Genomic DNA, 14,706 nt, shown 5'->3' with positions numbered 1-14,706 from the left:
TTGCTATGTAAAAGTCAAGTGTGAAAAATACCAATTGGAAAGCAACAAATGATTCCGTTACATGCGATAGTGCAGACGAACAACAAAACATATAATAGTGTTTGCTAACCAAAATATTCAAATTAATTTAAGAATGTCTAATTGGATGGCAGTCATTGAAATTTTTCGCTATGCACTGTATTTTTTTTTTTTTTTTTTGCAAATATCGGAACTTTTTTGGCTGCATGGCATTTCTGTTCAGTACAAATTTGCAAGTCATCATGAATCGCTTAAAGCGTGCAGCTCCTCCAGCCCTTTAAAACTTTCCATCTTTTGTGTTTGCTGTAAAAATTCATTTACAATCTAAAGAATATCTTTTCATTGTTTTAAGCTTAATAGAAAAACTGAAAAGTCCCTTTGAAGTCAGTGAAGTGATGAGCGTCGAACGAAAAATGAGTAAGAACGAAAACTTTAATCGCGTTTTTCTCGAAATACGTTTTTTCAGCGCGGTCGAATATAACTCCAAAAGTAATCAAGATATCAATTTAAAATTTTTTGATCAATTTGTTTATATTAGGTGCACAACTAAGTTCTCGCTGTTTTTTTTTTTTTATGAAAATACAACTTTATTCTGAAAAAATCATTACAAGTGAATCATTGAAAGTATTGCCAATCGCTGGCTACTACTTTTTCCCATCTTTCTGATAGATCTCGTATACCGTCGCGGTAAAACTTTTCATCTTTTGAGGTTATCCACGGATCAAGCCATTTTTTGATGTCGTCATATGAATGGAACTGCTAGAACAGCTGGACCATGTGCCATCGATCGGAACAGGTGATAATCGGACCGCGCAATATCTGGAGAATATGGCGGGTAGGGTAGGATTTCCTATTTCATTGTTTCCAGGTATATTAGGTTTTGACGAATCACTTTTTCATGCCTCTCCGCGTATTGCGGCCGCTTCCCGCGCAGTGCTCGGCTCAATCGCATCATTTGAAGTCAATACCAATCCCCAGTGATGGTTTCGCTTTGTTTTAACAGTTCATAATAAATAACACCAACTTGGTCCCAGCAAATACATAGCATAACCTTTGCAGCGTGAATATTCGGACGAGGCAACGACGTAGAAGCTTGACCGAGCAGTCCCCATGACTTTATTCTCTTTGGATTGCTGCAATGAATCCACTTTTCATCACCCGTCACGATACGATGAAGAAACCCCTTCCTTTTTTGCCGCTGGCAGTTTTTCACAGGCGAAGAAACGACGTTGAACATCCCTTGGTTTTAACTCATAAGCAACCCAAGTCCCCTGTTTCTGAATCATTCCCAAAGCAAGCAATCGCTTGGAAATAGATTGTCAGATAACTCCTAATACTGCGTTTACAAGCTCTTCTTGCGTTTGACACGGATCCTCATTGAGCAATGTCTCCAATTCAGCGTCTTCGAAGGTTTTTGGCCTTCCTTCATGCGGACGGTCGTCAACCTAAAAATCACCGTCTTTGAAGCGACGGAACCGATCTCGGCACGTTGATTAACTTAAGCAGCATCTCCATAAGCTTTATGCGCTTCAGCTGCCGTTTTTTTTTCGAATGAAAGAGGAAAATCAGCACTCCCCGCAAATCACAAAATCAGACATTTTCACAAAACCAAAGTATGTGATACCAAAACAAAATCACTAATGTGTCGAAGCAGTTTGTTTACAATATGTCTAAGTTTGGTTTATGACGTTTAGGCTATGTTAGAAGCGACTAGCACACACTGCTGGCGGCATCTATTGACAAACAGCGGGAACTTAGTTGCGCACCTAAATAATTAGTAAGCGGAATAACTGGTTTTGATGGTTGATTTCAGTTGATCACAAGAGGCTGTATATTCCACTGCGCAAATTAATGGAGCCACGTTTGAGCAGCTGTTGCGCCGCCATTTTTTGTTTTTTTTTTTTATTTAAAAAAAATTTTATATATTCATTTAAACATGCATACATTAGTAATATATACTCTCAGTTTTTTGCAAAAAATGATTGAAAAATTCGTTGTGTGGAGGAGCTCCCCCTTTAACGCCTGATCAACGCCTCCAAATTGTGGAAATCTTCTGTAAAATATTAAATCTGTAAATAAATTCTGTTAGATAGAAATAAGAAAAGAGCTGCCGTTGCGGTGAATGACGAGTACTATCGAGCTAAGCGGACTGAATTTTAGTTTCCAACAATTAATCAGCTTAACATCGAAAACATTTGGTTCCATTTGCCACACAGCGCGGCTAACAATCGATTCGTTAGATTATTCAAGCCGCAATTGAGGCCATACGGGAAGATTTATTGGAAAAAGCAGTCAAAAATTGGGCTCATCGAATGAACCATGTGACTCGTAGCCGTGACAGATATACCCTATGATCAGAAGGCATCGGAAATGTTTAAATAAAACAAAGCAGAGTTAAATTTCAGGCAAATTTATTTTATCTCCTTCAAAATATGACCCGTCTGTGCCAACGTTTAACCCAGCCCTTCATGCAACTGCACCCCTGGCAGGCCGACGAAGGGAAGGCCTTCAGCTCCTTCGTCACATTCTCTTTGATCTCCTCTATCGACTGAAATCTCCTTCCACTTGAGAAACAAAAAGAAATCGCACGGGGCCATATCACGTGAATCCAGCACAATTTGGGCTCGGTGCGATGGCGCGTTATCATCATGCAAAATTGCGCAAAAAATGTTTGCTCACATTTCCGGCCGTTTACGACGTACAGCATCTCTCAAACGCTTCAAAATGGATAAATAATATTCTTTATTGCCTGTCTGGCCCGATGGAAGGCACTCATGGTGCACTACGCCTTTGGTTCGTTTACATTAAATATTCCCGGTACTTTCTGATTATAGGGCATGCCGTATACTCCAAAATTAAATGCCATGAAATTATCTACTAAATTATAACAAGTATAAAATTCGTTATATTATCATTTTAAGTTCTCAAACTCTCATAAAAAACATCCGATATAAGTATTTTCCCGCTTTTCCGGTAGCTTTTCACAATCCTATTCCGCTTTGTTATACAAAAGCAGTACTAAGCTCGTTGTTCAGTAGAAAGATTAGCATTCCTTTTGACCACAAAAGTGTCTGTCCTTCAGTCTCTTGACAGTGCGTGTATAAGTAGTTGCATTTGTATTTGTGTGTGTGTGTGTGTGTGTGTGTGTGTATCTACTTTCCAAAAAAAATGCGGAAAAAGGATTTATCCTACCTATTTACAATACTCGTTAACTTGACTTTTTACGCATTTATTATACTCAGCCCTTCACCATGACTGTATGCATAATTAATTGTCTGCATACTTTGTTTTCTCTCCTACTACTCGAACTCCTTCCTTTGCCCACCAACCATCATTTTCTACCACGGCTTTCGCTTCAAAAGCACTAACGTCGCCTCAAAAAGCAATCTTACAAAAATCAAATTGCGCCAAAGCTGCCACTGTTGTTGTCGCCACTGTTTTCTGGTTGGCTGTCACTGGCTGCTTGCTTAGCTGCTGCGTAAGCGTCGTCAAAGGGATTTTCTGTAATTAAATTAGGAATGCTTTATGCTCCCAAATACATACAGCGCGCCACAATAGGATCCCAATATTTTGACCAGGCTTGGATTTTTTTTTTCTTTTTTATGTTCATAATTATTTTTATATGGTCTAACAAAAACCATCAAAAAATTGGTATGCAGTTTTATAGCGTTATAAAATTATGGATTTCAAGGAAGTGTTAGTTTAAAGTTGTGGACTTTTTATTTTTTGTGTTTTTGTTTTTGAAGTGAAACTTCTTAGGCGTCGATGGACGAGCGAGAATGGAGAGTAAAATTTCAAGGTCATGCAACGTTTTGGGCATTTTCGTTCCGCGAGAGAGAAAAAAGATATAATGTAGAGGAAAAGGGGAGAGAGAGCTATACCTTATATATATGTATCTTAAATACACTTTAGGCTATTTTTCCTGAGTTTTTCTAGTGAGAAATAACACTGCCTACTTTTTCGCGCTTGCTTGTTGATGCAAACTTGTAGAAAATATTTTTTTTAGTGCCTACTTTTTGGCGTTATATTTCCTTGGTACCTACTGTTTGGGGCGTTGTTTGGTCCCAATTTTGTGGCATTTTTTTTGTGCCTACTTTTTGGCGCTTATTTCCGTTTCCAGGTGTGTGATATTTAAAGAACGATTAAAGCTAAACGCAAAGTAACAACTGATATTACGATTCTAGGGTTAAGAGGCAGTCATACAATGTGCTATATGTGAAGGCCAGTTAATAAGCAGTCTGCTCCCTATTATTGTAAGAAAACAGTGAGCACGGTGGAGGTAGTACAGGAGATTGGTATAGAGGCATCGGATTTTAAAGTGAAATAAAATAAAAAAAAATCATATTGAATGGGTAATCTTTATTTTTTTTTTCTATAGTCCCATTCAAATGTTGCCCGCAACTGCGACGTAATTCAGCCATCGGTAAATATCAATTTTTAATGAGTCGTTGGAGAACTTCGCTCGGTATCTTGTGAATAACTGTAGTCATGTTGGTTTCCAATGCCTCAATCGAAGCTGGTTTATCCACAAAACATTTAGATTTTACATACCCCCACAAATAAAAGTCCAAAGGTCTGATATCGCACGATCTTGGTGGCCAATCCACTGTTTTACGGGCTGAACCAAATGTTGTGAAGATCACGGACTTCAATTACAAATTTTCGGCATCAAAAAGTCGTTTATCATGGCGCGATAGCGTTCGCCACTCACTGTTACGCCAGCCTCGTCTTATGGGCCGATGATCCTCCAGCCCTTAGGCTGCACCAAACCATCATTTTCAATAGATGTAATGGCTGTTATTGAATGGCTTCGAGTTGGACTTCAGCGCAAATACGGCAATTTAGCTTATTGAACATCGCTAAGTTGACCTGAACGCAAGATGACCACTTTTCACAGAGCGTCGATTTTCGTACGATTTGTAAACGTTGTTGGGGCGTAAGTCTTTCCATGATGAAATGTTAGTGAATTGATGTATTGGTTGTTGATGTAGAAGTTTGGCAATCAACTTCAATGAAAACCAACGATAATTTAATGGCATCAATACCAGGTCGACCTGCAGTAGTGATAAAAAACAATGGATTTTCTACATATTATTAATTTAAAATAATTTTCATTTTGTTTTTGAAAAGTTGCATTTGTTTTGTTTCTCATATTTTTTGAGTTGTTACAAAATTTTAATTATTCATTACTATGAAAATGGATTTTGTTTATTTTGAAAACATTCAATAAAACTACGCATACCAAAACTAAATTAATTTGTCTTTCAATGAACACTCAACAAAATTGAACTAGAAAAATATGTAATTATTCTGTAATAGTACAGTCGTTGCATATGATTTCGCCACCACTGCATGTACATATTTATGTATGTCTGAAAAAGCTTGGATTAGCTGTGAGTGACATATTGCTAATATGTAAAATGAAATTTGTAAATTTTTGATATTCACATCTTCTGTTGCTATTTAATGGCAGCTCTAAAATATTAAATTTATTTCTGACTTTCGGTATTTAAAGAGTTGCCAATTCACTAATTAAATATTGTTTGAAAAAATATTTTTTTTGTTTGCCATTTCATTTGTACAAAGTTCTAACCTTTAGAATTTGATCGTCCATTATGCCAATATGCAACATTTAAACGCCTTGAGGTATGTTAAATTTTCATTAAGAAAATGAAACAGTAGCCATGCACAACTTGTAGATATTTAAGTTAAATGGATAGATAATAAAAGTGCTGTGTGTACAATACAAAAGCAAATTATTATCCGGTTAGTTGAAAGGATATTTTCAGTTTGTGCTTAAGCTTGCAATATCCAATCTTCTATTTTCTACTTGATTATCCACTCTTCCCTTATGCACCTTGCAAACTCGTTACTTTGCCTTCGAACTTATTCCGTAAACTATGGCTTTTGTGGCAGCCACAATGCGAGTATTGCAATTTGTTGCCATTAAACTTTTTTGACTTTGGGTTTCGCTTTTTGTTTGTTGTTATTTGTGCCAGGTCGAAAAAGTTATTACTGACCAACCGGCTATCTGCAGTTATGTGAGGTCTTCAGCACACAACCATCAATCGGCTTTGCTGCGTCCAAATCAATATCCTGTCTGCCTTAATTTACTTTCCAATTCGCCTATAATTTTTGTTTTTTTTGCACAAAAAAGCAAACTTAGTTGGCAGCCGTTAGTGTGCATAAACATACATATGCAACTATATGTACATATGTGTATGTGTACATGTGCTTATGTGAATGCATGAATGCATAGGTATTCAGTCAGCTTTTTGAAGGAGAAACCCAAGTTATTTCCTTCTTGGAGTTGCACGGCTCCTGCTCATACCTCTTGCGCATGCTTCTAATCTCATAAAGGCACGAAATAATAATGAGAATTTCTTTGTATTTTCATCATCAAATACTTGATTTTTTGCTTCCTGGAAGTATTTTATCAAATTATGGCATAATGAAGTTTTCATTCAACTATTTTTTGCATATTTTTTTTTTAATTATTCAAAGTTTTGTAACCGATTTGATGAAACGGTTGTGGCTGGTATCTAAAAAATTTTAAGAGAATATTTTGTAAAATAATAAAGTTACACTGCGTTAATTAACTACCGCACAGGAACTTATTGAACATTTTCTCATTTAATTTAAATAATTTTTTTCGCAAGTATATTCCATTACCCTGTAGAAACCATTTAAAAAAAGTCAAAATATTATACTTTTTAATCAAAATTAGAAGAATTTCGAATAGGCTGTCTTAACATCTATTCCATTTAATTTTGTTATATCAAAGTGCAGGTTTCAAATGGCTCAAAAACAGCTTTTACGAGAGGTGCCTTTTATATGTCGGGATTTGGCAACCCTGGTGTTGCAATCTGGCAACTGACAGCTATATCGCAAAGTTTGATATTTTTTGGCTTTTACGTACTCAGAACGTTTCGAAATACCAGCGCTATTTGTGTTGTTTACAGTAACTTAAAAGATTCATCTCGGTCCAAAAATGGAATTAAATCGTGAACATTTTCGTGCGATTATTTTTTAACAACTTTCAACGTGGATTAACTCAGCAACATTGCATGGATGAACTTAATTAATTTTTTTTGGCGATGAAGCTCCATCAAGGACCAGTGTTTATCGATTGTATGGTGAATTCAATCGTGGTCGTAGTTCACCCCAAGACGAATTTCGTGAAGGTCGTCCAAAATCAGTTGTTGTTCCGAAAACCATTGATGCTGTGCGCGAACTGATATTGCATGATCGTCATGTGACCTATCGTGAGATTGAGACAATCTTAGGCATTAGTGGGACCAGCATACATTCAATATTGCATAAACATTTGACTGTCAAAAAAAATTTGTTCTCGTTGGATCCCACACAATTTGTCAATCGCTCAAAAAAAGGCTCGTGTCGATTGGTCGAAGTAAATGCTCAAGAAATACGATCGCGGGGCTTCGAAACACGTCTATGACATCGTGACAGGTGATGAATCATGGATTTACGCGTATGAGCCCGAAAGTAAACAGCAGTCGACTGTATGGGTGTTTCAAGATGAGCCAAATCCAACAAAAGTTGTTCGCGCACGAAGCACTTCCAAGTAAATGGTCGCCTGAGAGATCAACGTTTTTCGACACCTGAAGAAGCGGTTGCGGCATTCAGAATGCATGTTTTGGAGGTACCTCATTCAGAGTGGCAAAAGTGCTTCGACAATTGGTTCAAACCCATGCAAAAGTGTGGATATTCATGGAGAATATTTTGAAAAACAATAAAGTGTTTTTCGATGATTAAAATTTGTTTTTTTTTTTTCTCTAATCTCGACATATAAAAGGCACCTCTCGTAATAGGTTTTAAACGGCATAATTCTCGGACCCCTACCCTAACAAATTACTTTTTACTTCCTTACTTCGCTCTAGATGAGAGTATGAAACATTTATGTATATGGAGGCCTTGCTCCCAATTTGGCATTCAGAGAAGGTTCCCTTTACATATGTCCTCAGATGTCGAAAATTCTCAAATCCTATCCCTTTCTATAATTCCCAGTGGATTTTAATTAACTTAAAGTCTCCAGAGAGTAGAAGGCCTATACTCTCATTGTATTTTGTTTTTAATGTAACTAAAGGAGATATTGACTGTTCATCCCAATTAAGGAACATTCACTTCCATATCCCTACAAGATCTCTACGCAATACTTACCCATTTCAAATTAAATTTCTTAACATGTATTATGCACGTAATACTCCTAACTGAATTCCATGCGATCTTGAGCTCTTTTCCGTTTGGCTTTTCGGTGTCAAAAAATGCGTTTTACAAATTTCTAATTTTATTTTTTGATTTATTTATTTAATTATCTATAGTAATTTCAGCTTATATTAGCTCTAAGTGGTCTGTAAAAACTGTAATTATGTTTTCGACTTGAAATAAACACGAACACGCGAGAAACACGCAAAACACGAAAAATATTAAATTTTCTAGCTAGTCATTTAGTAAATACTTTCGGTAACAGCTGCACGTATGTATGCACAATGTGTCACAAGCACTGTAATTTGGCAATAAAAATTCTTTAGGTAACTCATACGCAGTGTTGGGCATGTTGAAAGTTTACATACCCTGTAGGGAACTCAGCTAATTTCAAGTTTATTTTAATTAACTATTTCCGAAGTACTTCTCTATTGATAATTCGACTGCTTTACTTGCTTTTTATTTGGTTAAAATTATACAAAACGGAATTGTGTTATTTTTCTGTTAAAAAAAAAAAAAAATGGCTTGCGATATTTGATGGAGTGCCGCATGATTTTGAAACCAATTAAAAGTTAATCGTACAAGTGTGTTGCCTATTTTAGTATATCGTCGACCTAGCATTTAACGGCATAAGTAGCTGTATGCTCATACCATATAAAGAATGGTCGCAATTGGCGCAATTTAGGTTTGCCTTCTCTCAATAGGCGATGTATATCAGTTTTTGGTACGGTATCTGCCGCTCTCAGCCAATTCATTTTAAACTGTTGCTCATTTTTAATTTTATTTTTCAGTTTTAGCATTTTTCTTTTAACAATTGCCCAATATTTTTGAATGGGTCGCAATATTGGTTTTCATACCAGTTCATGGTAAGACGGCCATGACACGATGCTAAAGCGAACCAGAACAGAACTGAGCCTTTAAGTTGTTTTATGAATAGCAGCAAACGTTTTTGCAAATACTCTTTCTTATAAATTTCTTGGTTTTTAGTGTCCGTGGTAAAAAATACTTGGCTTTCCAATACCACATTGGGAGATGGCGTAGCAAACCAAAAATTTTTTAGGGCACTACTTGTCCAATATTTTTAGCTTAAAGTCACCTGGCAGTAAAATACTCAGCGTCCTGAATCCTTTTAAAGTCCGCTTTGACGAATGTTTCATCGTCCAAATCACACAGCCATATTTATGAATATCTTGACTGTGTAATTTTCGCGTACGTGTTTTATCACTCTTATTTTTTTTACAATTTCAATTAGGCCCTACAATAATTTTACGTGATCGTAAACCTTCACTTTTTCACACTTCTTGAACGTATCCTTCCGACATAGGGGCCTGTTTTGCAGCATATCGAAGTGAATAGTTGAGCTTTTTTCGAAATAATGACGCCATTCTTTCTCTTTCGTTTCCGACGCAAATCCGTTTTTTCTTCCACTGCCAGGCCTTCGTGACCTGGCCTCGTCGGTGGGTTTCATTCAATTTTTTTTTACGCATAACTTACCGTACTTTTTGGACAATTTAAACTTTGCTTTGTCATTGTTCGCCAAATGACCCTTTTCTTGCTTTTTGCGCACAATTTTCTGCGTAAGCTCTCACTTAACCGAATACATTTTGAAGATTGCGTAGAAGTTAAAAAAGTGAATCGCCAAATTAATAATGAAAACAAATACTAGGAATATGTATACTTATTTTTTAAGTACAGTAGTTTTACGCAAGTGAGTGCATAATAAATTTATATCCCTGACGACTCATTCGAAACGTTCAGAGACACTATCTAGGATGTTTGGTCTTTAGTTGCAGGCATTATTCTTGTTCTCACGTTTCAGAATCGAATATAGAAGAAAATTTCAAAGCGTCTATAAAGTTATCAGACGGTAGTGATTTATTCAATATTATTTTTAATTGAAGAGGGACACAACTTTGTACGAAAAAAAAGATAGTGTGTCCGCTGTTTGCCTTGTTGGGAGAAGGGTTCAAGTTTTGAGATTTCATTTAGGATATCATCTGAAGAAGGAACTGAACTGAATTAACTGAAATTAAATGAGAAATCAGATCCAATTGACAATTCATTGCACGAAAAATCGTTGTTGACAATAAAGTTGGATTCAAAGAAGGTAACAAATAAATCACCAGGCATCAATGGGAGAGGCCTCAGTGTCCCCAAGAAAAAATTGAGTAGTTGATGGTGTTGAATGGCTTTTTTTGATTTTTTAGATTTAGTATTAATTATTATTAATATTTAAGTAATATTTATTAATATTTTTATTAATAAATAAATAAATTATTTTAAGTTGTTATAGAACATCTGGTTGCGTTAGTCGACCTTAGGTTGGGTAAGGTAAGATTAGGTTAGGTTTGGCAGCCGCATCGCACATAGATAGAGCGATGCCACTTAGACCACGAAATGTGTCCGTTGTGAGCCGCAGAGGCTGGGCTACATTTCCCCTTCCATATTAAACTATCGTGAACTTTTGATAAAGCGTAAAAGGTTATTGATACCTAAAGTACGTAGATTATCTATATTCGGTAAGAAGTAGGATCTAAAATATGGGTTCCCACTTCTGGCTAGAGTCGGGCATGTGCAAAAAAGGTGTTGAATTGTTTCCAACTCACCCTCATTCCTACAGCTACGACAGAAATCATGCATGTAAACGCCTAATCTCCTTGCGCGGTTTCCTGTGAGACAACCTCCTGTGAGGGCCCCTACTAAGGTCGTAATTTGAAGTCTACTTAATTTTATAATATTATTCGACTGCCGTAGATTTAGCCTAGGCCATGTTTGCCTAGCAATTTCACAGCTATTGGCACTAATTCATCTTTGATTTACAGAACTTATTACTACGTCCATAACAAGAAGCTTACAAGTTGCGATAGGTACCCCCATAAAAGTACTTATATTTGGCATACAGTCGACCTTAACTGTTTCTTAAACTTTTTTCTAAGATTAGACATGGAAGCTAATGTGGCTTGCAAAAGGCACGTCGATCACAGTTAGATTTCCTGTTAATTTTTTTTTTTATGTTCACCACTGCATATACAAACTAAGAGGATTGTAAAGAAGATTTTCTTTTAGAAAAAAAAGAAGTGCTGCTAGCACCTTTTGTCCACTTTTATAACGTTATATACATACAAATGTATACATATATGTACATTGAATATGTTCGACTATTTACATATATAATTTTCTTTTTAATTCCACAGATGTTCTGCTTGGCAGCACTGAATACTCGACATCGCTGGATATGTGGGGTGTCGGCTGTATATTTGTGGAAATGGTAACTGGCATGCCAACATTCCCCGGTATACGTGATACATATGACCAACTGGATAAAATATTTAAATTACTTGGCACACCCACTGAAGAGACGTGGCCGGGTGTAACACATTTCCCTGGTTATAAGCCGCATAAGTTAGGTAAGTTAATGACTAAAAAATATGTGTTGATTCCACTGGTAATATGCAAGTATATAGAGTACAATAGTATAATGCCTTAGTATTTGTAAATTGCTTCATTCGAAGGACAAAGGAAGTTTCTACGTGCTGAACTTTGCCTGACATTCTTTTAAATACATTTTTTTCATACTAAAATGTGTTGACAGACATTTGAAAGGCTACTATTACACTAAGCAAAATGGCTATAAGGACGAATCAACTTCATAATTTTTCGTCTAAAATAGCTGCATAATATTTTCTTGAGTTGCCTTATAAATGTATTTAAATGTGTGAAGGAACTAGCGGTAGTTTTAAATTATTTTGTATTTTACTTCAAGTCGCCTTACGTTCAAGCAAAGAAATTTGAGTTCCTTGCTGAAAATATTTAGTTATAAGAGTGAAGCTCTTTCGCTAAGATCTTTTTCTTATTGTGGCAAATGCGTGATATTTTTATACACCCGTTTTTGAGTAGTTTCCATTAGCAAATAAATAATTTTCATAGGCGAAAATAAATTTTTACGAGACTATGCCAAAAGGAACACAGATATCTGCCGAGGAAGGCGCTAGTATTCTAGCTCATACTAAATCGGGACTCTCCGTTCGCAAAAAAAGCGCTAAAATATAAATCGAAATAAAAATACCATCCACAACTTTTTGAGAAATTCTGATGGATATTGAAAAATTAAAGAACTGATCCAAAGCCGACGACAGGTGTACGAGACAGAGAAGATGGATGGCTGTCAATAAAAACTTGAGCCCTAACCAAATTAGATGTGAACCTTACTTCACAATGTTACGAAGAGAAGAATACAACAAATTTTGAGTGCAGATTCGAATTTAAAATATTAAAATAGACACTTACCCCGCGCCACAACGCAGATAGCTTCCAATTCACCGATAATCATGAGTTCTGGGATAATGAATGGCAATCCATCATGTTTAGTGTTGAAAAAAGTTTAATCTGAATGGGCCTGATGGTTGTCAAAAGTATTAGAGAGGTACTTGCGAGCCACGATAAACGCGTAACCCCCTTGATGACTCTTTTATTTTTAAATTTTTTGTTTTAGAAATTGATTCATAAAATTTAATATATAAAAACGTATGAATATAGAAAATTTTACCTTTTCTATCGTTTCGTCCTCCTTGTCCTCTGTGGCCAACATGAAAAGAGCATTCACAAAGTTGAAGCATCAAAATTTGCTTTGTATGCACGCGATCTTATAAGTCTTACCAATAAGATAGTCAGAAGATAGATTTGGCAGCATTGAAAATAGAGAGTTATACCAGTTTTACGACGTGGCGCTGGTGGCGTATCTTGCTCGATAACTTTGTTGCGGCTTTCACATGAAAATTTTGCTCCGAGAGAGCAGAGCCCAAGCAAAGCGAGTAGAGAAGTACCGAATCGAAGGCGCCTTCAGATTGTAATAACTTCTTCTACTTTATCATCTCAGCGTACGGGTATATGGGGTTGCCTTTCTTATCTTATTTTCCTTCGCTAGAAAAGCTGTTTCAGGATTCGAATAAGTAGATAAGTAATTGTCAACACAAAATACATGATCTAACACCGATTTGTATTGCAAATTTATCTGTTATAGATTTATCTGATATTGAAGAGTTTTCGCCAAGACAAAATATTGGGTTGGCAACTAAGTAATTGCGGATTTTGCACTCATAGATGACTTCAGTTGAATTTTTAGGTTTGCAGACGTAGTACAAATGTAAATCACATTTTCTAGTTGGCAAATCAGCTGTCAATCAGTTAAAAAAGTTTTTTGATCGGTTGCGTAATTTTCGTTTGGCGTTCGTTGAAAAATGGAAAAATCAAAAACATTTTCGTCATATTTTGCTTTTTTATTTCTGCGAAGAGAAACCCGCATCGCAATCTCATAAAAAGTTATGTGCCTTTTATTGTAACGAGGCCTTAAAAGAACGGCAGTGTCAAAATTGGTTTGCCAAATTTCGTTCAGGTGATTTTTAACTCAAAGGTGAAAAACGCACTGGTCGTCCAGTTGACGTTGATGGCGCCCTTATCAAAACAATAATCAATTCGGATCGTCCCAATACAACACGTGAGATTGCAGAGCAGCTTCATGTATCACATACCTGCATTGAAAATCAATTAAAACAACTTGGCTATGTTCAAAAGCTCTACGCATGGGTGCCTCACGAACTGAAATAAACGCATTTAACGCAACGCACTAACAGCTACGTAATGAAAATGATCCATTTTTAAAACGACTGATAACTGGCGATGAAAAATGGGGTTTTCACAGCAATATCAAGCGAAAAGCATCGTGGAGCAGGCCAGGCGAACCAACTCAAACAACATCAAAAGCTGATATTCATCAAAAGAAGGTTTTCTTATCTATTTGGTGGGATTACAAAGGAAATGTCTACTTTGAACTCTTACCACCCAACCGAAAGATCTATTCTGATGTCTACATTGAACAACTAACGAAATTAACAATGCAGTTGAAGAAAAGCGGCTCGAATTGACAAATCGAAAAAGTATTGTATTTCATCATAACAATGCAAGGCCACACACATCTCGGCAAAAATTATTGGAGCTTGGTTGGGATGTTTTGCCACATCCACCATATAGTCCTGACCTTGCACCATCTGATTACTTTTTGTTTCGATCTTTATAAAACTCCTTGAATGGTAAACATTTCAATAATGTCCATGATGTCAAATCGTAGGTACCTGATGCAGTGTTTTGCTAATAAAAACCAAAAGTTTTATGAACATGGGATTATGATGCTGCCTGAAAGATGGCAAAAGGTCATTGATCAAAATGGGCGATGCATTACAAAATAAGGTTATTTAGTTCCATGAAAAATTGTCTTTGATTTTCTAAAAAAAATGCGCAATTACTTAGTTGCCGTTGTAAAGCATTACAGCATAGCGCCTTTTAGCTTTGCTGACCTTAGTCTGAATACCCCTATTATTTAAAAACACACATTTCGATACTTGGATTAATAACTGCAATGCAGTCATGCCACGCCTAGTGGTAAAAAATGAGAGCGGAAAAAATATT

At 36.2% G+C, this 14,706-nt stretch overlaps 1 protein-coding gene across 1 annotated transcript in view; it reads left to right on the top strand.

Moving 5' to 3' along the window:
• LOC128861189 (cyclin-dependent kinase 14) overlaps positions 1 to 14,706 on the top strand; it is a 209,155-nt gene that overhangs the window by 164,835 nt on the left and 29,614 nt on the right. The window contains exon 8 of the mRNA XM_054099140.1: positions 11,439 to 11,651. Within this exon, the coding sequence (XP_053955115.1) occupies positions 11,439 to 11,651 (213 nt within the window). The remainder of the gene's footprint in view (positions 1 to 11,438; positions 11,652 to 14,706) is intronic.

Source organism: Anastrepha ludens, chromosome 4 (genome assembly GCF_028408465.1).
Source record: "Anastrepha ludens isolate Willacy chromosome 4, idAnaLude1.1, whole genome shotgun sequence".
NCBI lineage: Eukaryota > Metazoa > Arthropoda > Insecta > Diptera > Tephritidae > Anastrepha > Anastrepha ludens.
The sequence above is the reverse complement of the archived record's forward strand: the minus strand, read 5'-3'. Positions and strand labels throughout refer to the sequence as shown.